Below are 25,182 nucleotides of genomic sequence, written 5' to 3'. Positions count from 1 at the left end.
GTTTTCATCAAGGTTCTGTCTGTACTTTGCGTCGTTCATCTTTCCTTTGACCCTGACTAGCCACCCAGTCCCAGCAGCTGAAAAACATCCCCACAGCATGATGCACCAACATGCTTCACCGTAGGAATGGTGCCAAGTTTCCTCCCAGACGTGACGCTTGGCATTCAGGCCATAGAGTTCAATATTGATTTCATCAGACCAGAAAATCTTGTTTCTCATGGTCTGAGAGTCCTTTAAGTGCCTTTTGGCAAACTCCAAGCAAGCTTTCATCTGCCTTCTGAGGAGCGGCTTTCATCTGGCCACTACCAAAAAAAATCCTGATTGGTGGAGTGCTGCAGAGATAGTAGAACCTTCCAGAAGGATAACCATCTCCACAGAGGAACTCTGGAGCTCTGTCAGAGTGACCATCGGGTGCCTGACCAAGGCCCTTCTCCCCCAATTGCTCAGTTTGGCCGGGCAGCCAGCTCTAGGAAGAGTCTTAGTGGTTCCAAACTTCTTCCATTTAAGAATGATGGAGGTCACTGTGTTCTTGGGGACCTTCAATGCTGCAGAAATGTTTTGGTACCCTTCCCAGATCTGTGCCTCGACACAATCCTGTCTCGGCACTCTACGGACAATTCCAAACTGCCTCTGGAAGCAACGTCAGCACAATAACTGTTCGTTGGGAGCTTCAAGAAATGGGTTTCCATGGCCGAGCAGCTGCACACGAGCCTAAGGTCACCAGCAAAACCAAGTGTCAGCTCGAGTGGTGTAAAGCTCACCGCCATTGGACTCGGGAGCAGTGGAAACGAGTTCTCTGGAGTGATGAATCACACTTCACCATCTAGCAGTCCAATGGACTAATCTGGGTTTGATGGATTCCAGGAGAACGCTACTTGCCTGAATGCATAGTGCCAAATGTAAAGTTTGGTAGAGGAGGAATAATGGTCTTCAAATACCGTAATTTCCAGACTATTAAGCGCACCTGAATATAAGCCGCACCCACTGAATTTAAAACAAATTATTATTTTGAACATAAATAAGCCGCAGGTGCCTACCGGTACATTGAAACAAATTAACTTTACACAGGCTTTAACGAAACACGGCTTGTACCAAAAAATACAACATTTACAATGTCTTATCATCGACTCATTAAGACCAAGCTCCCGTGCAGCAGCTCTATTTCCTTTTCCAACAGCCAGATCAAATCGCCTTCAACTTGAAAGCTGCATCATATGCATTTCTCCGTGTCTTTGCCATGATGAGGGTGACAAAATGACTACCGTAATCAGAATGATGGGAAGTTTGAGAGCACTCGATTTAATCTAAACAGTAAACTAAAAAGTTGTTTGACCTTAACCCGTTCGGCAATTTCATTGGTCTAATGAAAGCTTCATGCCGCCAAAAAAACTGAGAACGTCACAGAATGTGTTTTTTTTTTTTTTTTTAATTGAAAGCGGGAAAAATCCATGTATTAGCCGCGTCATTGTTTAAGCCGCGAGGTTCAAAGCCTGGGAAAAAAGTTGCGGCTTATAGTCCGGAATTTACGGTACTATTTGATTTAGTATTTTAGGACCCCTTTAGGTATAAAAATAAATACATTTGGCCTTTACTACTATAGCCCAGAGAGACCCATTGAATAACATTCATAAATAGCAACAATACATTAAAAAAAAAAACTAAAACACGGTTTTGAAGTGTTTTCCCTATAATTTTTTTTAAAAAGCTCAGGAAATACAGCTCTGGAAAAAAATTAAGAGACCACTGCAAAATTATCCGTTTCTTCCATTCATGTGTCCTTCACAAAGACAAATCTGCTCGATCCTCCACCAAATTTCAGTGGGTGCGAGACCTGGAGAGGCCTACAAGTCACAGTGTCTTGCACCCACTGTGAAATTTGGTGGAGGATCGGTGATGATTCCTGATTCAGCAAGGCTGGAATCAGGCAGATTTGTCTTTGTGAAGGACGCATGAATCAAGCCACGTACAATGTTGTCCTGGAAGAAAACTTGTTTCCTTCTGCTCTGACAATGTTCCCCAACTCTGAGGATTCGTTTTTCCAGCTGGACAATGCTCCATGCCACACTGCCAGGTCAATCAAGGTGTGGATGGAGGACCACCAGATAAAGACCCTGTCATGGTCAGCCAAAATCTCCAGACCTGAACCACACTGAAAACCTCTGGAATGTGATCAAGAGGAAGATGGATGCTCACAAGCCATCAAACAAAGCCGAGCTGCTTGAATTTTTGCGCCAGGAGTGGCATAAAGTCACCCAACATAAATGTGTAAGACTGGTGGAGAGCATGCCAAGACGCATGAAAGCGGTGATGGAAAAATCACCAAATATTGATTTCTGATATTGATTTAAACTCTTCCTAAGTTAAAAAATTACTATTATGTTGTTTAAAAATTAATATGAATTATTCGAGGTCTGACAACACTGCATCTTTTTCGCTATTTTGACCAGTTGTCATTTTCTGCAATAAATGCTCTAAATGACAATATTTTTATTTGGAATTTGGGAGAAATATTGTCAGTAGTTTATAGAATAAAACAAAAATGTTCATTTTACCCAAACACATACCTATAAATAGAGCTCTGTGTGTGTGTATATATACACACAAAATTAAGGGAACACTTAAACAACACAATGTAACTCCAAGTCAATCACACTTCTGTGAAATCAAACTGTCCACTTAGGAAGCAACACCGATTGACAATAAATTTAACATGCTGTTGTGTAAATGGAATAGACAACAGGTGGAAATTATAGGCAATTAGCAAGACACCCCCAATAAAGGAGTGGTTCTGCAGGTGGGGACCACAGACCACTTCTCAGTTCCTATGCTTCCTGGCTGATGTTTTGGTCACTTTTGAATGCTGGCGGTGCTTTCACTCTAGTGGTAGCATGAGACGGAGTCTACAACCCAGACAAGTGGCTCAGGTAGTGCAGCTCATCCAGGATGGCACATCAATGCGAGCTGTGGCAAGAAGGTTTGCTGTGTCTGTCAGCGTAGTGTCCAGAGCATGGAGGCGCTACCAAGAGACAGGCCAGTACATCAGGAGACGTGGAGGAGGCCGTAGGAGGGCAACAACCCAGCAGCAGGACCGCTACCTCCGCCTTTGTGCAAGGAGGAGCAGGAGAGGCACTGCCAGAGCCCTGCAAAATGACCTCCAGCAGGCCACAAATGTGCATGTGTCTGCTCAAACGGTCAGAAACAGACTCCATGAGGGTGGTATGAGGGCCCGACATCCACAGGTGGGGGTTGTGCTTACAGCCCAACACCGTGCAGGACGTTTGGCATTTGCCAGAGAACACCAAGATTGGCAAATTCGCCACTGGCGCCCTGTGCTCTTCACAGATGAAAGCAGGTTCACACTGAGCACATGTGACAGACGTGACAGAGTCTGGAGACGCCGTGGAGAACGTTCTGCTGCCTGCAACATCCTCCAGCATGACCGGTTTGGCGGTGGGTCAGTCATGGTGTGGGGTGGCATTTCTTTGGGGGGCCGCACAGCCCTCCATGTGCTCGCCAGAGGTAGCCTGACTGCCATTAGGTACCGAGATGAGATCCTCAGACCCCTTGTGAGACCATATGCTGGTGCGGTTGGCCCTGGGTTCCTCCTAATGCAAGACAATGCTAGATCTCATGTGGCTGGAGTGTGTCAGCAGTTCCTGGAAGAGGAAGGCATTGATGCTATGGACTGGCCCGCCCGTTCCCCAGACCTGAATCCAATTGAGCACATCTGGGACATCATGTCTCGCTCCATCCACCAACGCCACGTTGCACCACAGACTGTCCAGGAGTTGGCGGATGCTTTAGTCCAGGTCTGGGAGGAGATCCCTCAGGAGACCATCCGCCACCTCATCAGGAGCATGCCCAGGCGTTGTAGGGAGGTCATACAGGCACGTGGAGGCCACACACACTACTGAGCCTCATTTTGACTTGTTTTAAGGACATTACATCAAAGTTGGATCAGCCTGTAGTGTGGTTTTCCACTTTAATTTTGAGTGTGACTCCAAATCCAGACCTCCATGGGTTGATAAATTGGATTTCCATTGATTATTTTTGTGTGATTTTGTTGTCAGCACATTCAACTATGTAAAGAAAAAAGTATTTAATAAGATTATTTCTTTCATTCAGATCTAGGATGTGTTGTTTAAGTGTTCCCTTTATTTTTTTGAGCAGTATGTATGTATGTATGTATGTATGTATGTATGTATGTATGTATGTATGTATATATATATATATATATATATATTTTTTTTTTAACATATTTAACTCCTTTTGGGGTAGGCACAAAACTACCTTCATATATTAAAAAAAAAGAAAAAGGTTACCTTCAGATGAGTCCCGAGCAAAACGGAGTGTCCCCTTTCCATAGTGGTCATAATAGTTTGTAGGTCAAACCATTCGGACGTTAGACCGGTCTTCTCACGAAAACGTCCAACAAACACTGCTCTAGCTCTGCCACCTTTTCACCCCAGATGCAGAAGTGCAACATCGGTGGATGCAAAAAAACATCTCTAGCTTAAACTGACAGATTTGGCTGGGGATTTTTTTATTATGTTACTTAGATTTGGTGCATCAATCGACTCTTGGGGGTTAAAAAAGCTATAGAGTTCAATGAATCTGACTGGAGAAAACTAAGGATGGATCAACAACATTCTAGTGACTCCACAATATTGACCTAAATGACATAGTGAAAAGAAATACAAATCTACTGAAAAAAAATTCTAAAGGCACTAAAGAAAAAAAATTCTCAAGGCACTAAAGTATTACTGAAAAAACCCCACAAAGGAATACCCTTTTTAGCCTAAATGCAAAGCCAACACATTACTGAGTAACTGCCTCCATATTTTCAATTCTGGTGGCTGCATCATGGTACAGTATGGATATGCTTGACATCAGCAAATACTGGAGTTTTTCAGGATAAAAAGAAACAGAACAGAGCTAAGCACAGGCAAAATCCTAGAGGAAAACCTTCAGTCTGATTTACACCAAAGATTGGAAGAGGAATCCACAAATATGCAGAACAATAAACTACAACACAAGGCCAAATCTACACTGGAGTTGCTTGCCAAGAAGACAGTGAATGTTCCTGAGTGGCCAAGTTGCAGTTCTGACTTAAGTCTGCTTGAAAATCTATGTCAAGACTGCTGTCTAGTCATGATCCTCAACAAAGTTTGTCACGTTCACCGAATACAAGAAGTGTAGACCTTACAGTGAAATGCTTACTTACACGCTCTAACCAACAGTGCAAAAAAAAAGGTATTAGGTGAACAATAGGTAAGTAAAGAAATAAGAAAAACAGTAGAAAGACAGTGAAAAATAACAGTAGCGAGGCTATATACAGTAGCGAGGCTATAACAGTAGCGAGGCTATATACAGGCACTGGTTGGTTAGGCCAACTGAGCTAGCATGTACATGAATATATAGTTAAAGTGACTATGCATATATGATAAACAGAGAGTAGCAGCAGCGTAAGAGAGGGGTTGGGGGGGTGGGCACACAATGCAAATAGTCCGGGTAGCCATTTGATTACCTGTTCAGGAGTCTTATGGCTTGGGGGTAAAAACTGCTGAGAAGCCTTTTTGTCCTAAACTTGGCGCTCCGGTACCGCTTGCCATGAGTTTGAAGAGAGAACAGTCTATGACTGGGGTGGCTGGGGTCTTTGACAATTTTTAGGGCCTTCCTCTGACACCGCCTGGTATAGAGGTCCTGGATGGCAGGCAGCTTAGCCCCAGTGATGTACTGGGCCGTACGCACTACCCTACCCCAGTCAGAATGCTCTCAATGTTGCAGCTGTAGAACCTTTTGAGGATCTGAGGGCCCATGCCAAATCTTTTTAGTTTCCTGAGGGGGAATAGGCTTTGTCGTGCCCTCTTCACGACTGTCTTGGTGTGTTTGGACCATTCTAGTTTGTTGTTGATGTGGACACCAAGGAACTTGAAGCTCTCAACCTGCTCCACTACAGCCCCGTTGATGAGAATGGGGGCATGCTCGGTCCTCCTTTTCCTGTAGTCCACAATAATCTCCTTAGTCTTGGTTATGTTGAGGGATAGGTGGTTATTCTGGCATCACCCGGCCAGGTCTCTGACCTCCTCCCTATAGGCTGTCTCGTCGTTGTCGGTGATCAGGCCTACCACTGTTGTGTCGTCTGCAAACTTAATGATGGTGTTGGAGTCATGCCTGGCCATGCAGTCGTGGGTGAACAGGGAGTACAGAGGGGACTGATTACGCACCCCTGAGGGGCTCCAGCGTTGAGGATCAGCGTGGCAGATGTGTTGCTAAAAGAATAATAGGTGAATATTGCACAATCCAGGTGTGCAAAGTTACTATAAACTTACAGCTGTAATTGATGTCAAAAGGTGTGTCTAACATGTATTGACTCAGGGAGCTGAATACTTATGTAATGACTATATTTTAGTTATTTAATTGTGATCTAAAAATCCATTTTCATACCACTTTGTAATAAAATGTGAAGAAATACCTGGAAGTTGCATACTACGTCACATCTGTGCAGATATGTGCACCACGTTGTTGCTCTCTCTCTGTTGTGGGTGCATGATGTGCAAGGGGCGCTCAAGATGGCGGCATGAGAGGGTGTAACATTTCTAGCTGAGGAACAATTTTAGGGTTCTCTCAAAGTTTATAGTTTTAGACTGCAGTTGCAATTAGTTTTTTCACAAAAAATTATATCTAACCATACAATGTAGCTATTTTGAATAATTGTGTAATTAATCAAACCATTGAAATATATTTGACGATTTCTAACGAACAAGCTAGCTATCGAAACGTTTCAGCGAGTGTAGTTAAGTTAGCCTGCTAACGTCTTCATAGCTAGTAGCATGGAATCAGGACATGACCAAACTTTTGCTGAGATAATGGATGTTGAAACTTCCAAGGAGAAAGGAGGCATTGTTGAAACTCACTCATATGCTTGCAGTGTAAAAAAAGGGTGGTGAATGTGATTCATACTCAAATACCCCAACCAAGGAGCAACTTCCAAAGAAGCTGAGAAGTGAACCATCAATGAGCCAGCTACAGGACACCGTCCGCATCCTCACGGCTAAAATCAAAGAGAGCACAGATGACATCATGGATTTGGTGAAAAAGAACACTAACAGTATCGTTAACCTGAAGAAATCGATTGATTTCAATGCTGAGGAAGTAAAAACTCTGAAGCAGCAGAACGCAACATTAAATTCAGGTTGCAAAGCAGGAGAAGAAACTCACTGAAATGGAGTCAAAAGGTAAACGAGAATGACCGGTATGGTTGGAGATGGAATATTCGAATTTATGGAATAGCGAGAATCTGACGAGAACATCAAAGCAAGAGTGAAGGACATTTGCAGGGCAATAGTCCCAGAGGAGGAGCGAAATGTTGTTGCAGGTTCTCTGGATGTAGTGCACCGCCTGGGTAGGCTGAGAGATGGGGAAAACAACCAGCCTCCACGACCAGTGATCATGAGATTCATCTCCAGAACAGCAAGGGATATGACATGGAAAAGTGCAAAGAAAAATGACTATGTAAAGAAGAACAACCTAAGGTTCATCTGAAAGCATTTGACAAAGAAGCTTGGAATCATCTGTGGCCGATGATTGAGAGTGCAAGGAAGGAAGGGAAAAGTGCATACTTTGCGGGAGCCAAGGCTTTTGTTAATGGAAGGGAAATTCCCGCTGACGCCTAGCTTGTTGACTGCTGGATTTATCAAGTGAGTTGTGCAGGACTGAGTTTTATTTGCATCTGATAAAACTCTATATTTCTTGAGGATAGAGCATTGTTTATGTGAGCCAAACTATATATTCTCTTTATGGCAGGGAAATTCGCACTGACACTTAATGTTAGCTTGATGGCTATTCGTTTTACCAATCTATGGTACAATGTTATTTGCAATTGTATAAATATTATATATAATTTAGGTCAACCACTTGCGTGGTGCAAAGGACTGTTTTTATTTGCAACTAGTAAGAACTTTTCTTTTTGTGAGAACCCGATTCATGTGAACGTATACAAGTTTAATATTCTTCATATAGTCAATGTGATAGTAAATGTCCATTTCTGTTTTTTCTATTAATGCCAGGGGAATCCGTAATATTTTGAAAAGGAAATCTTTATTTTTGTATTGTATGGGTAAGAGTGCCGACTTTTATTTCATTCAAGTAACTCATGCCTGTTCCACAGATACTGCGTTTTGGAAGTGTCAATGGGGGAATGATATTTGGTTTTCATTTGGTACTAATCGGTCAGCAGGTGTCGCTAATTTAAAAGGCAACTTTAAGGGTCATATATTGAGTCATGAAGCAGATAATACAGGGAGATGGATTATACTATTGGTAGATGTCAAACACATTCAAACTCATTGTTGTAAATAGTTATGCTTCCAATAACAAGTCAAGTAGCTATATTTTATTTATAGACATCGAGAGAAAAACAAAGTCAAATGTCTAAATTTCCATTGGCCAAAGTAATATGGGGTGGAGATTTTAATACAGTATTACGTGATAATCTAGATAGATGGCCTCCTAAGGATAGCAATTCTGTTTGTGAGATAAGGAATAGATGTCTAAGGTTAGGTGTTCTAGATATTTGGAGACATAAGAACCCAGATAAGATTATGTTTACATGGAGTACCAAAGATGTATCTATACAATCCCGTATTGATTTCTGGCTGATATCTGAAGATATCTGTCAAATCTTGGGTGAGAACCTCCTTCCCTCAGCCAGGGCATTGAAAATGGGTCGTGGATGGGTATTCCAGCATGACAATGACCCAAAACACACAGCCAAGGCAACAAAGGAGTAGCTCAAGAAGAAGCACATTAAGGTCCTGGAGGTCTCCAGACCTTAATCCCATAGAAAATCTGTGGAGGGACCTGAAGGTTCGAGTTGCCAAACGTCAGCCTCGAAACCTTAATGACTTGGAGAAGATCTGCAAAGAGGAGTGGGACAAAATCCCTCCTGAGATGTGTGCAAACCTGGTGGCCAACTACAAGAAACGTCTGACCTCTGTGATTGCCAACAAGGGTTTTGCCAACCAAGTACTAAGTCATGTTTTGCAGAGGGGTCAAATACTTATTTCCCTCATTAAAATGGAAATCATTTTATAACATTTTTGACATGCATTTTTCTGAATTTTTTAATTGTTATTCTGTCTCTCACTGTTCATATAAACCTACCATTAAAATTATAGACTATTAAAATAATTACAAATTATTAAAATTATAAATTCCATGATGTTCATGGAGGCATTATTTGCAGAGGCATTATTTGCAGAATAAATGGATGCAGTTCAATGTATGATTAATATAATTCACCAATACATTTCTTGGTAGTCCAGAAAAATTGCTATCAGGTTGTAAATTACAGCTGGCCTGGTACATTGTTTGCTGCCTCCACCCATTCGGGATGCACCGTTTCAAGTACTCAATATTTTTTACAAAAAAAAAGAGACAAATTTAAATAAGGCTGGTAATGTCAATACAATCTAACTAGCAAGGGCAATGATCATAAGTCAGTCTTTACATGGCTAAGAGGCTAGCATATCTATTTATGTAGCAAGCTAAAAACACGGAGCCTAACATTAGCCAGCTAGCTATCTGCTGGGATGTCATGTCATTGGAGGAGTGGGTGACTGACCAACTTTCCCCCCTCATATCGTTTTTTAGTGGCTACTGCTAGAGATGCAGGTGTCATTTGGTTAGCTAGCAAGAAATGTGAATCGCTTTGCTAGCTATCTATGCTGAACTTGAATGACTGTTATCCAGTTAACACATCTCTTGCACTTGTAAATTCACTGGCTATCTACTCAGATTTCTGAGCACTCTTGTCTGATTGTGCATGAGCGCATAATAACTGATGAATTTACGAACACACGCTGAATATGACCGGTGTCAGTAAACTTCAGCAAAAAAGTTATACAAAAAGTTGTTGCCTGCAGCACAGTTAGTCACTAAAGCTCTAGATAACATGTAAACTGGCTCTGCTAGGGCGAGTAAAATGGTCAGTGAGGCGCTCTCTCATTTGAGTCTGGAAGTAGCTAGCAATCTAGCCAACTTTAGCCAGTTAGCTTGGTCATTGACTTCTGTTTGAGGAACGTTTGGCTCAACCATACTCCTCAACCAGTGTCCAGTGTCAATAGTGCAGTGTACGCTCTGAATTTATGAACAATGTGACAACGCTCTGAATTTACAAATGCAGAGCACACTAACACATAGGAGGCAATTTACAAAACGGATCCTTGTACTTGTCATCGATCTTGTCATCGATCATATGGGCAGGCAAGTTCCCATTCAGTTGTCAAAACGTGGGTTGGGACATGCATGCATTGACAGGCAAGCTGCAGACACACGAGCAGGCTACTATTCCCCATCATTTATAAGTGCAATTTTGACAGCCAACTAGCTGAAAAAGTTTGAGAGGGTTTATCTAATGTTCCCTTGTTAGATTTTAGCTCATCTCGCTCTGGCTAGCATTAGTTGTTGATGTGCATAACTGGAGGGAGAGAGAGCCTACCTTTTCAAGGTTGTTTAAATCAATAGGACTGTAAAGTTCCAAATGTAACATATTTGAAGAAATCCATTCAGGTGTATTTTGTGCGAGTGAGCGTTGTGGTCAGCATGTCAGGGTCACAAGCAGCTTATCGGCAAGAGTTGGCAAGATGAGAGGAAAAGTTCAGCTAACAAGGGCAACTACAAGGAGCTTGCAGAGGTAATTGCACATTACGATGCTTTACTTTCTGAGCATATGGAAGCCCCTACAGTCTTCTCTAGGTTGTCGAAATCAATTCAGAAAGATTTGATCACTTCCATTAAAAGTGAGATTAAAAAGAGGTTGACGCAGCGCATAGTTTTGTGCTCAAGTAGACTTTCCACTTTCCTCCGGTATTTATTTAGCAAAGGTGATAACACAATCACTCCTGACAGACCGACTCAAACTCTTCACAGAAATGTTGCAGCAGCCTAGGCTACACCTAAACATTAGAGATCTGACATGCTGTATGGGATGAAATCAAGATGATTTTTCAGTCTTATCAACTGCAGGCTACTAATAATAACAGCTGCATACAGCCTATGCGCCATGTCCATCTGGCTAGGGTAAACAAATTGGTAACGTTATGTATTTGTAGTCCATTTGTTTGTCAGGAGGAAATGTGGGAAAAAAAGGTTTATTCAAACTTGAGCTGACTAGGCTGACTATAGCTTTTCAATCCAAAATTATTAACTGGAATGAATCAATCAACATAGTGATGACAAACTGAATTAATTTTTAATTAGAACTACAGTTGCATAGGCCTGTATGACGCAAACACGCATATAGCAAATTCAGCCCTGTGAGTTCTATTGTCCATCAATTGTGGTCTCTGTGTGGAATAAACCCCGTTAGTCTAGTATAAAACAGAGGTGGGACCAAGTCACAAGTAAGTCTCAAGTCTTAGCACTCCAAGTCCCAAGTCAAGACAGACAAGTCCGAGTCAAGTCTCAAGTCAAGACTGCCAAGTATAGAGTCAAGTTTCAAGTCCTAAACAAGTCATAATGTGCTCTACCATTTCATATTTTGAACAAGAGTAATAGTTAGCATATTACATTCATGCAAATCATGAATGCTTTTCAAAATATCTATACATTTATTACTTTCCAAATAAACGTTATATATTTCCATGGAAATACATGGGTAGCCATGAGAAAGAGACATACACACACAACCCCCCCCCCCGAGGATAGCTATGGAGCGCAATCGGGCGATGTAGGCTTGTACACAATCGCCCAAACTTACACACACTCTCTCTCTGTGGTTACAGTAGGCTAACGTATGTCAATGGTTTTAGGAACAGCAGTAACATCAGACAGGATTTAGGCTACCAACTGCCTAGCCAGTTGTAGCTCAATCTTGGGTGCAATGATCATGTTCCCGCACTGACTGACTGTGTGGAGGCTCATTGATTTAACGTTACATTAGCCTACATGATACACTAGTAAAGTAATAAAATATATAGCTGTCGGCTATATTAGCCACGACTTACCGTTTTTTGTGCAGCTTCAAATGTCGAACAAAATTGGAAATTGTTGCACCTCCGTCTGTAATTTTCTTCCCGTATTTTTTGCAATTTGCAATCCGTTTTTTGTTGATACAGCGTCGTCTTTATATCCGTAAATAATAATTTTGGGTGATAATCATAATCATCTTTCCAAGGGCTCCATCTGAATTCACCCGCCGACGTTCCTCTGCACTGCCACGCACAACTTTTTCTCAGCTGGCACAATTTGATTGGCTGCTGTCCGATTCAAACTGTAATCCGTTAAATGAAGAGTTGATGCGCTGCACACTTTCTTTAATAGCATCATTTTTAATATTTGGGCTTGGGGAGGGTATCAAGTCAGGTCGAGTCATAAGGCACAAGTACAAGTCAAGTCACGAGTCATTGGTGTCAAAGTCGAGTTGCAAGTCATCATATGTGACTCGAGTCTGATTCGAGTCCAAGTCATGTGACTCGAGTCCACACCTCTGAATATAAATATAATTAAATTTGAACAAGTATAAGGTTGCTGCAGTTTGACAGGGTTTTCATCCTCCCCAGGACCAGGAGTTTTTTTAAACCATGTGACCTGATTAGAAAAACTGGTCCCATCATAGCTGTATAAAACCTTTTTAGAACTGATTAATCATTGTCATACCCTATAGGGTCTGGCGTTTTCCTGGTTAGGTTACAAGATAAGGAAAAACACCGGGCCCCGGGGGGGAAAACAATTGTCCCATCACTCTGGGACCTATGGTGCCACCAGTCTGCTCGCAGTTGTCAGTTATCGTCAGGTACAGCGCATTCGGAAAGTATTCAGACCCTTTGACTTTTACCACATTTTGTTAAGTTACAGCCTTATTCCAAAATTGATTAAATTCATTGTTTTCCTCATCAACCGACACACAATACCCCATAATGACAAAGTGAAAACAGGTTTTTAATGCTCAGACCCTTTGCTATGAGACTTGAAATTGAGCTCAGGTGCATGCTGTTTCCATTGATCATACTTGATTGGAGTCCACCTGTGGTAAATTCAATTGATTGGACATGATTTGGAAAGGCACACACCTGTCTATATAAAACGTCCCACAGTTGACAGCGCATGTCTGAGCAAAAACCAAGCCATGAGGTTGAAGGAATTGTATTTAGTGCTCAGTGACAGGATGGTGTTGCGGTACAGATCTGGTCAAGGTTACCAAAACATTTCTGCAGCATTGAAGGTCCCCAAGAACACAGTGGCCTCCATTCTTAAATGGAAGACAATTAGAATCACCAAGACTCTTTCTAAAGCTGAGCAATCAGGAGAGCTGGGCCTTGGTCATGGAGGTGACCAAGAACCTGATGGTCACTCTGACAGAGCTCCAGAGTGGAGATGGGTGAACCGTCCAGAAGGACAACCATCTCTGCAGCACTCCACCAATCAGGCCTTCACGGTAGAATGGCCAGACGGAAGCCACTCAAAAGGCACATGACAGCCCGCTTGGAGTTTGCCAAAAGGCACCTAAAGACTCAGACCATGCGAAACAAGATTCTCTGGTATGATGAAACTAAGATTGAACTCTTTGGCCTGAATGCCAAGCGTCAGGTCTGGAGGAAACCTGGCACCATCCCTACGGGGAAGCATGGTGGTGGTGGCAGCATCATGCTGTAGAGATGTTTTTCAGCGGTAGGGACTGGGATACTGGTCAGGCTCAAGGGAAAGATGAACGGAGCAAAGTAGAGATCCTTGATGAAAATCCATCCAGAGCCCTCATGACCTCCGACTGGGGCCAAGGTTCACCTTCCAACAGGACAACGACCCTAAGCACACAGCCAAGCCAACGCAAGAGTGGCTTCGGGGCAAGTATCGATGTCTTTGAGAGGCCCAGCCAGAGCACGGACTTGAACCCGATCGAACATCTCTGGAGAGACCTGAAAAAAAGCTGTGCAGCAACACTCCCCATCCAACCTGACAGCGCTTGAGAGGATCTGCAGAGAAGAATGGGAGAAACTCCCCAAATACAGGTGTGCCAAGCTTGTAGTGTCATACCCAAGAAGAATTGATGCTGTAATCATTGCCAAAGGTGCTTCAACAAAGTACTGAGTAAAGGGTCTGATACTTACATAATGTGATCAGTTTTTATTTTCTAAATTTGCAAAAATGTCAAGTTTTATTGAGGGGGGGAAAAGGGTCTGAATACTTTCCGAATGCACTGAATGTGGATGATCAGGGCTTTACTCAGGAAGGTTTCTTGGGCTACTTTGTGTCAAGTGGGTAGCAATGCGCAGCCTGTTAGACTATGAATTCTGAGATGTCTGAGTTTAACTTCATGGAGAAAGTTGTTGCCCAAACCTATCATGGCGCTGCTGTAATGGAATGTGTCTGCGATTTGTATTTACAGCTAAGTCCCCTCCTGTTCCCTGATTTAAGAAGTGATTACCCCTCCAATCCACTACCATTGTCAATTCTCTCCTGACAAGAACTTTAGGTCACATGTGCTCTCTCATCCACTGGCACATTGAATGTTTCCTCTCCAAGCACTGAGTAGGCCTGTTAATTCTCTCATTACTGTATGTAGAGTCAATCACATTACACAGATCATTTTACTCCTTGCATGGACTAACTCATTATTAGCCCTTGTCTAAATGTGTTTGTTGTCTTCCCAGTCAAATCCTGTCCTGCCCTCAGTGGAAAAGTTGATCTCTTCTCCAACACCATCCATGATGAGCCTGTCCTGCACTGAAGCCTACAGTATAAACACCTCAACTCATGCCTCATACCCTCACTGCTGTAATCCCGTCCCAACACTAAGTAGCCCTCATTCACCATAATATTGTAATATAAATATTTGTTCAATTCTTTAGGTAACAAAAGTGAAACACGCTTTGTCGTCTGTGGTCCGCACCTATGTTGGTCTCCCATCCTCATAATTTGTTCATGTGCCACTAGCGTCTAATTGTCCAAATGCACGGCTGCGTTCACACTGTATTGCAATAGAATTTTCACAAATGCCTTTGTCATTCCCAAACATTCTATGAATTTATGAATGACCATATAAGTGCTTGCGTGTCAAATGTACAAAACGTGTCATTCTTCCTGGGCTGGGGGTGTATTATGAACAGATTTAATAAGAGTTAATCTGGCTAAAACGCTGTCAGTTTCACTTTAAGATGAATACACTAATTGTAAGTAACGTTAACTAACTCTCGATAACGTCTGCTAAATGACTCAAATGTAGCTAGTTATAGTTAGCTAGTTTAGTATAACTAACTGGCCAACAGCTTAGCTCGTCGTACAGAACAGCCAACTTGCTAGATACATTTGAGTTACGTTAGAATGTATAAGTGAGCCCTGGTTGGATTAATGCAGTAGCTAGCTGCTAGCCCTGCTCATCTTTGGTAAATAAACAAGCCAGCTAGCTCAGCGGCGAACTTACACAGGCAGCCAGCCAGTTGGTCGGATTCTTAACTCTTCAAAGCAACCAGGTTGCTTTATCATATTGTTTCATGTGCATCAACGTCTTTCTCAATAGAAAAGTCCACTTGCTAGCGGATATTTCTAGCTAGTTAACGAGTATTTCTAGCAAGTTAACGAGGATACTTTACTTACCAGCTGTTGCCGTATCCACCGTAGCAGCATCCTTGCCAAATGTCATCCAAAGTAGCCAGCAAGGTGGCTAGCTAGCTATTCCCGTAAACCCTTCCCAAACCATAAATATTTCCTTTTACAGGCAGGTCTTGTGTCCGTTACACAAAACATCCAGGCTGTGTGATTATGTGATCAAAGATGATCTCTACCATTACGTGGAAGTAATTATGTCCCTATTAATGTGACGGCTGCAAAGTCTGTCTCGCCCATAGAGAATGATAGAGGCCTCTAGTGGCCAAAAATCCGTATTAGCATGGGCAGCGCCATTCAGGGCTTCCACCATTTTAATGTAGTCAACTGGGTGACCCTGTTGGGGTCATATCCAACCGGTTCATCAGGAGTGATAAGCCAATTGTGAAGGACATTTAGTACTTCAAAATGTGACCCACCACCTAGACTGGGTCCTATGTAACAACATTTGAAATTGTGTTTTTTACATTGGATAAAAGTAGAGACTCGGAACTAGAACATTTTATATTAATGGGAAAGTAATTCTGCTTTGAAAGTTGCTAAAAGTTTGAGAAATGGCCTGGGAATGTTTTGGTACACCTACTGGCGAGCTCTTTGTCTACACCCATTCAGCATTGTTCACACCCTCTTAAGCCTTAGCCCCACTAGTCTCTTTAAGGATTCACAGTGTAGTAAACAACCAAAGATTTCAAGACTAAGTGGTGAAAGTAGTAGCAAAAAGTAGTAGTAAAAATACACAATCTAATCCTTGATCTATATCCTAATCTGATTTTGGTGCAGGCTATGTTCTTCACATTAGTCTCTGGTAAGCACACACTATATCAAATAGAATCAAGGTTTACTTGTCACATGCACAGGATACAGAAAGTGTAAACGGTATAGTTAAATTCTTACTTTCATAGTGGAGTCTTGTTTAGACATGTAGCTAGCTAGCCAAACAATGAACCATAATCCCAACTCTAATGCTGCGTTGAAAACAACTGTGAACTCTGGGGGGAATGGCTCCGACTGGGGGGAAATGTATTTGAATGGTCATCCAACTCAGAATTCCATTCCGGGGGGGCGGGGGGGGGCGGACTTTCTAGAGCTCTGACTTTCCGACCTGAAGATCAATGACGTCATGATTTGACTTTGCATTTTTCCAAGCTCCCAGTTGTTTCCAATGCTGCAATACTACCATGCATGAATCTGCAAGTAGCTAAACAACTAGGTTAAATTTTAGCTATCAACGCAAATGGCTTTCTGAGACTACACAGATCATACACATAACGTTAGCTCTCCTATGAAGTAGTGATGTGCAACATACGCCTAGCTTCTTGAAACGGGTCACACATGCTGTCAGACGCTAAGATAGCACAGGTGCAAAGATGAGTCCTCTGTCTAGCTCTATGGTCTTGTGTCTACTGTCCCACATCCTTTGTGGACCCCAGGAAGAGTAGCTGCTGCATGTGTGGAATGCCATTTAGGTCTTTGCGTGTCAAAAACGATACATGTCAAATAACGCTTGTTGACCAATCATGATCTGTATATGACTACACGTCACAATACTTTTTTTTTTTACATCGTCTTTACACATTTATTACACTAGCACTCATATTTCATGCCAGTGATTCAACGATACCTATGCAATGATGCTGGTAAAGTTGTTGCACAACTGCCATTGCCGCACAAGGGAGAGGCAAAATGACCTCATCTGTTGCATTAGCGATGGTTGTGAACGTGGGGCATAACCATGCTATACAGAACTAGGACACTCAGAAATGTACGACTTGCTAACTGGTTGTAGTTGTACATTTGCCGAGGTTAACGAATTAGCAAATAGAACGTTTCCTAGTTCTGACTAGCATGTGAATGCAAATGCCGCGTTAAAAACAACAGGGATCTCAGGAAATCTGACTTCAAACTACAGTTTGTTCAAGACAACTGGCAACTCTGGGGAGGGCGAATGGGGGGAAAATAGTTTAGAACTTTCTGACCTTAGGATCAATGATGTCATGATTTGACCTCGTTTATTTCCAGAGTTCCCAGTTGTCTTGAAAGCACCATAACGATCTAGCTAGGTGTCATCTAAAGAACCCCTAATTTTATAAGACAGTTTTTGTATTTGATTGAATATTGTCAGACCTGGTCTGGTCAAGCCATGCTTATACGTTTATCTTGGGGCAACATTGTAGCTGGGAAGCTTATTGCTAAGAATATCAAATTATTGCAGTTTCTGGTCATTGTTTTCAGGCTGGTTGGATTGACGCGAGATAGGTATCTACCCCAGAAGTTGCCAAACACATCTGAATCAAAGATATTTGTGAGTGACTTTTATTCTGCAAACTGAAGTCAACATAGTAGGTAGACTGCTTACATCCAGTTAACAAGCTGTTATCAATGTCGACAAAATGCTTGATTATTAGTCTGTATTTTGACCGTCCGGGTTCCACAAGGGGGCTTAGCCCTCTCATTCACTTGTGCCCCACAGTATTAGTTTTGTCACTATATAAACAAATGTAATGATTGCGTGAAAGGTTGCCACAAAATGTGTATCTCCACTGCTCTGTCAGCACAATGGACAGAGCGTGCTACGGTATGTGTAAGGGGGCTAGGGAAAGCAACCCATACAGAAAAGTAACATATTGCAATATACAGTGCCTTCGGAAAGTATTCAGACCCTTGACATTTCCATATTTTGTTATGTTACAGCCTTATTCCAAAATGGATTGAATAAAAATCTTCAAAGTGAAAGGTTTTTTGGACATTTTTGCAAATGCATTAAAATATAACTAATAGCAAAGGGTCAACACCTATGTAAATAAGACTCGGAATTGAGCCCAGGTGCATCCTGTTTCCATTGCTCATCCTTGATGTTTCTACAACTTGATTGGAGTCCATCTGTGGCAAATTCAATTGCTCGGACATGATTTGGAAAGGCACACACAGGTAATATAAGGTCCCAAGGTTGACAGTGCATGTCAGATCAAAAACCAAGCTACGAGGTCGACGGAATTGTCCGTAGAGCTCAGACAGGATTGTGTCGAGGTACAGATCTGGGGAAGGGTACCAAAAAATTTTTTGGGGGCGGCATTGAAGTTCCCCAAGAATACAGTGGCCTCCATCATTCATAAATGGAAGAAGTTTGGAACCACCAAGGCTCTTCCTAGAGATGGCCGCCCGGCCAAACTGAGCATTTGGGGGAGAAGGGCCTTGGTCAGGGAGGTGACCAAGAACCCAATGAGAGCTCCAGAGTTCCTCTGTGGAGATGGGTGAACCTTCCAGAAGGACAACCATCTCTGCAGCACTCCACCAATCAAGACTTCACAGTAGAATGGCCAGATGGAAGCCACTCCTCAGTAAAAGGCACATGACAGCCCGCTTGGAGTTTGCCAAAAGGCACCTAAGGACTCTCAGACCATGAGAAACAAGGTTCTCTGGTCTGATGAAACTAAGATTGAACTCTTTGGGCTGAATGCCAAGCGTCACATCTGGATGAAACCAGGCACTGCTCATCACCTGGCCAATACCATCCCTACTGTGAAGCATGGTGGTGGCAGCATCATGCTGTGAGGATGTTTTTAGCGGCAGGGACTAGGAGACTAGTTAGGATCAAGGCAAAGATGAACGGAGCAAAGTACAGAGATCCTTGATGAAAACTTGCTCCAGTGCGCTCAGGACTTGACTGGAGTGAAGGTTCACCTTCCAACAGGACAACGACCCTAAGCACACAGCCACAACAATGCAGGAGTGTCTTCGGGACAAGTTCCTGAATATCCTTGAGTGGCCCAGCCAGAGCCCTGACTTGGACTTGATCAAACATCTCTGAAGAGACCTAAAAATAGCTGTGCAGAAATGCTCCCCATCCAACCTGGTCAGAGCTTGAGAGGATCTGCAAAGAAAAATGGGAGAACTCTGCAAACAACTGTGCCTTTTTTTTTAGCGTCATACCAAAAAGACTCAATGCTGTTATCGTTGCCAAAGGTGCTGCAACAAAGTACTGAGTAAAGGGTCTGAGTACTTATGTAAATATCATATTTCAGTTTAATTTTTAATATATTTGCAAAAATGTCTTAACCTGTTTTTACTTTGTCATTATCGGGGATTGTGTGTAGATTTGTGGGGGGGGACGACGACTATTTATTTAATACATTTTAGAATAAGGCTGTAACGCAAGTTCTACAGAGCATCAAGGATGCTCCAACTCCTTCTGAAAAGCTGGTTGATTTTTATCAAAATCTTGCTTTGGTGTGTAGGGCACTGTCCATGTTGACAGAACTCAGCAGAGATTTTGTGCGACTTGAACTTCTGTTTATTGTGGTATAGCATTATATAAACAGAATTCAATATAATTCCAATGCAACAATCCAAATGACGGTTAGCCTATTGGTTTTTGTGGTTGTAAATGAAACTGTATACATTGGAAACATGTTAAGGGTAGGCTGGCATTGCTTAATTTTTTACGTGGGTTGAATTTGTGTATTGTGCCACATCACAACAAGCCTATATGCCTATTTATTTGGTAAGACAGCTGTGCATGGCTGCATCTTACTGTATTAGGCTATTTGGATCTCCATTCGCCTCTTTTACTGCATTTGTTTACTCTTAATGTAACTAGCCTAAATATAGGTTGTATAATGTCTTTATCGAGCTGATATTTTGTTTCCTAGGCCTACTACTTGGTAGCTTGTTTTCTGTTTGCATTCCTTTGGTCGCATTTGCAGTTGTCAGTATTCTAAGCTAAACTGCTAGTCAGTATTTTTGTTTGCATGCATGAATAACTAGGCTACTTACTACTTTCAGAATTTAGTTTGCATTATTTTGGTGAGATACACATATGCCACACATGTCAGATGGATGGATTATCTTGGCAAAGGAGGAAAGCTCATTAACAGGGATGTAAACAAATTGGTGCACAAAATTTGAGAGAAATAAGCTTTGTGAGTCTGGACAATTTCTGGGATCTTTTATTTCAGCTCATGAAACATGGGTCCAACACTTTACATGTTGTGTTTCATATTTTTGTTCCGTGTATCTTGTAGCCTATATTCATTACCAAAACAGCCTTAGTTTACTGTGTAGGATACTGTCCATTGTGCTAACAGTGCAGCAGAGATTTTGTGCCAACCTGTCACTTCAAAAGCTTTCAATGATCTCGAAGTCTCTGCATTTTAACTTTGTTTATTTTTGGTATAGTGTGATATAAGCATAATTCCAATGCAAGAACCCCCAATTGATTTTGACTCTAGGATGGATAAGGTCTAACTGCTTGGGATATGTCGGGCTGGCTGGCAGGATCACCATCCTTTCTCCCCTGCCTCTGAGATGGTTGCATGGCAGGGAGAATGTTGGACAAGCCTACCTAGCTATCATTTTTGATCCTGCTCTTATTTCAAGTACTCAGACGTTTTCCAATTGGTTGTACAAATAATGGTGTATTATGACCAGTGTGTGTGCTTCTTTGCAGTGTTTTTTTATTTAAACTATTTTTTTTTATTTTTTTATTACAGCTTTGACAGCGCTACTGACCCAAGTGGTAGCGCTTGGCTTGCTCTTGCAAATTCAGCATACACAATATTCTCAAATATAATTTTGTTATTTTACACGTCAAATTAAAACCTTGTTTTGCACGTAGCTAACTGGGATCCTAGTAAACTAAAATAAACTTTCTCCCCAGCTACATCCCTGTCGTGACTAGATTCAATACGGCTAAAGATGAGCTTTACCATAGAAATACCATGATAGTTATAAAAATCTTTGGTACAAACTATCTGTGTTTGGACGTTTTAAAGCCAGACAGCAACTTGCCGTTTTTTGTTGTTATGGCGATAGCTACCTAGAGGTAGGTTAGTTTAGTAGTAAACAAGCTAGCTAGAGTCCCTCCGCAATGACAGAAATTATTTTTAACCACACAATCGTCATCTGTGATGACAGCTAGCTAGGATTTATATGGATGTGACAATTAGCTAACCTCACTGCCCTCAGGATGCACAACGACAAGCTGGTGCAAATGACTAATGCACCGGTGTTGTGTCGGTACTTTCATCAAATAAATAATACACAACATTATTTTGTGTAAAACTATAACCACAGTCACAAAGTCATAATTATGGCTTAACCCTGCCTATTCCTAAAATGTATCTCATTAAAATCTGATTTTAAACCTAACCTTAACCGTATGCCTAACCTTAAATTACGACAAATCTATTTAGTCAATACAGGACTAAGATTGAATCGTACTATACCGGCTCCGACGCTCGTCGGATGTGGCAGGGCTTGCAAAGTATTATAGACTACAAAGAGAAGCACAGCCGCGAGCTGCCCAGTGACACAAGCCTACCAGATGAGCTAAATGACTTCTATGCTTGCTTCGAGGCAAGCAACACTGAAGCATGCATGAGAGCATCAGCTGTTCCGGATGACTGTGCGATCACGCTCTCCGTAGCCGACGTGAGTAAGCCCTTTTAAATAGGTCAACATTCACAAGGCCGTATCTAATCTTTATTTTTTTTTAAATTATTATTATTATTTATTTTTTTACTTAACACTTGTAAGAAAAACAAGCCCTTAACCATCAATGCAGTTAAGTAAGCATTTCACTGTTAGGTGTTGTATTCGGCGCATGTGACAAATAAAATTTGATTTGATTTCTGGCTGTGGAATCTGACGTTGTGGTTTCTAGCTGAAACCGCAGTCCGTGGCCACAGGGTTTCCCCTGTATAACACAGCCACAAAGTCAAAATTGGCTACAAAAAGTTTGGGTCAGGCATAAGGTTAGCCGTGTAAATTTAAGGTTAGGGTTCAGGTTTAAAATCAGATTAAGAGGTGTAGAAATGGGCGGGTTTAGCCGTTAACTTTAGAAAATAAAACATTTATGTGCAAGAAACTCAAAAACAGAGGGGTTTGCTTTAGCCGTCCTATCAACTGGGATAAGTCAGTGCCGATTGGGAACAATGTCGTACAGAATGGAGACCCGAGGAAGGTCTCGAAGATGGTGAAGGACGAATTCGGAAAGGTGGAGTCGGTCAGAGTGACCAAGAGCAGTATGATAGTGATTTCATGTATCGAAAGAGCAAAAAGAGAAAGCTCTATAAACATTCAACGTATGAAGTGTAGAGTTATGATTTTCAGAGTAGGGCACCAAGGAAATGTGTCTTCTCTGGCGTCTCGCTGGATAGAGGCTTCTTGGTATAGGGACAACATGACGGGAATAGTTGGGTCATGTCGATTAAGCCATACTGTGAATGGAAAGGAGGAAAGACATTTCTGTACTATTGATGTTTGGTGAAAAGTCTCTCCCGACCCATGTAACGATATGTGGTCTGAGCGTATGTACAAAAACCGCTACACTGTCATAAATTTAAAACGTTGGCCATGTGTCAAGTATTTGCAGACGGAATATCAGTGTTGAAGAGTCTGAGGATGCACGATGCTGCAGCTGTGATGGGAATCATGTTCCAGAGTTCACTGAGTGCCCTGTTAGGTTGAAGGAGGTCAAAGTAGCGAGGATCAGGGCTGCAGAGCAGGTCTCCTATACGGAGGCAGTAAAAATTGTTAAGCGAGTAGATGACGCTATGGCAGTGGATGAGTAGCAGCCTGTTGCTGTTGTTCATCAGCCAAAATGTCCTGAAATACTAATGAAGGTTTATTTTAAAAAAATTAACGTTCATTGTGCTGGTGATTACTTTGTACAGGACAAACAAATAAATTTAACTGGATATCACTGTGAAAGCAGCAAAAAGGTTATTCGATCTTCAGGACTTCACGGCTGAAACATTGCAGGGAATATTGTCGGAAGATACTCCCCCTCAGGCTCCAGAGCCTGTGTAGGGATCTGAGTTGACATTTGAAACTGAATGAAGGAGTACATAGTTATTTTGGGGGGGGGGGATAATGAGATTGAGAATACTGAGTATGTTTTGCACCCTTTCCCTTTTTTATTTTCTTCCTGCGTTAAAGTTTCTCAGTTTTCACCCCACCCAGTAGGTGGCAGCAATACACCTTTTAGAGTCCACCAATAAAAATTCAAAGAATTAGAAGAAGCGCTCAATAGCTGCCTAATGCAATATGGTATCCAACGGAAAACAAGGCAGACAGCGAGGCTGACGAGGCCATAGGAAATTGATCAACAAATGAAAGTCTATTGTGCACGCGCAATGCGAGCAGTACAACATGCACACGAGTTGGACAATAAAGATCACTTGCCAGTTCTGCAGGCTGATCCTCAAGCATATAAGTCTCCTCTTCTGTTTGTCTCTGCCAATGACTTTGACATCTATCTCACTAAAACATGGCACAGAGAGGGTGACTTTTACCATTTTAATGAAGCAAATATACTGAACAAACGCAACATGTAAAGTGTTGGTCCCATGCACAAAGTCTATTTCGCTACAATTTTGTGCACATATTTGTTTACATCGCAGTTAGTGAGCGCTTCTCCTTTTCCAAGATAATCCATCCAATTGATAGGTGTGGCATATCAAGAAACTGATTAAACAGCAAGATTATTACCCAGTTGCACCTTGTGCTGGGGACAATAAAATTCCACAGATGTCTCAAGTTTTGAGGGAATGTGCAATTTGGCATGCTGACTGAAGGAATGTCCACCAGAGCTGTTGCCAGAGAATTTCATGTTCATTTCTCTACCATAAGCCACCTCCAATGTTGTTTTAGAGAATTTGGCAGTACGTCCAACCGGCCTCACAACTGCAGACCACGTGTAACCACGCCAGCCCAGGATCTCCACATCCGGCTTCGGGATTGTCTGAGAACAGCCACTCGGACAGCTGATGAAACTGAGGAGTATTTCTGTCTGTAAGAAAGCCCTTTTTCTCAGGGAAAAACTCATTCTGATTGGCTGGGCCTGGCTCCCCAGTGGGTGACTCATACTTTTATATATTTGACTCAAATATCAAAAGTGAGTGAAAGCTTAAAGATAATTTGCTTTTACTGTAGATGAATACATTAGTATTGCTATAACAGAATATTACACTATTTTCTTCAAATTGCAGAGGTCTAGGCAGTTTCCTCCATATACATTTGTGGCCAAAAGTTTTGAGAATTACACAAATTTATTTTCACAGTCTGATGCCTCAGTTTGTATGATGGCAATTTGCATATACTCCAGAATGTTATGAAGAGTGCTCAGATTAATTGCAAAGTCCCTCTTTGCCAAGCAAATTAACTGAATCCCCCAAAAAACATTTCCACTGCATTTCAGCCCTGCCACAAAAGGACCAGCTGACATGTCAGTAACTCTCTCGTTAACACAGGTGTGAGTGTTGATGAGGACAAGGCTGGAGATCACTCTGTCATGCTGATTGAGTTAAAATAACAGGCTGGAAGCTTCAAAAGGAGGGTGGAGCTTGGAATCATTGTTCTTCCTCTGTCAACCATGGTTACCTGCAAGGAAACACGTGCCGTCATCATTGCTTTGTACAAAAAGGGCTTCACAGACAAGGATGTTGCTGCCAGTAAGATTGCACCTAAATCAACCATTTATCGGATCATCAAGAACTTTAAGGAGAGCGGTTCAATTGTTGTGAAGAAGGCTTCGGGGCGCCCAAGAAAGTCCATCAAGCGCCAGGACCGTCTCCTAAA

General features: G+C 42.0%; 1 protein-coding gene across 4 annotated transcripts in view; it reads right to left on the bottom strand.

Annotated features, from left to right (window-relative positions):
- LOC106584299 (phospholipid-transporting ATPase IF) overlaps window positions 1-15,859 on the bottom strand; it is a 61,109-nt gene extending 45,250 nt beyond the window's left edge. For 3 of the 4 annotated variants that reach the window (XR_006761563.1, XM_045706421.1, XM_045706419.1), the window contains exon 1: window positions 15,595-15,859. Coding sequence is in view for 3 of the 4 variants with exons in the window: in XM_045706421.1 (XP_045562377.1) it covers window positions 15,595-15,624 (30 nt within the window). In the remaining variant the exon portion in view is untranslated. The remainder of the gene's footprint in view (window positions 1-15,594) is intronic. The other variant, XM_045706420.1, reaches the window with a different exon arrangement.
- Window positions 15,860-25,182: the final 9,323 nt, after the last annotated feature.

The sequence above is a fragment of the Salmo salar genome, chromosome ssa23, assembly GCF_905237065.1.
Source record: "Salmo salar chromosome ssa23, Ssal_v3.1, whole genome shotgun sequence".
NCBI lineage: Eukaryota > Metazoa > Chordata > Actinopteri > Salmoniformes > Salmonidae > Salmo > Salmo salar.
Note: the sequence above shows the minus strand (reverse complement) of the source record. Positions and strands in the feature narration are given on the sequence as shown.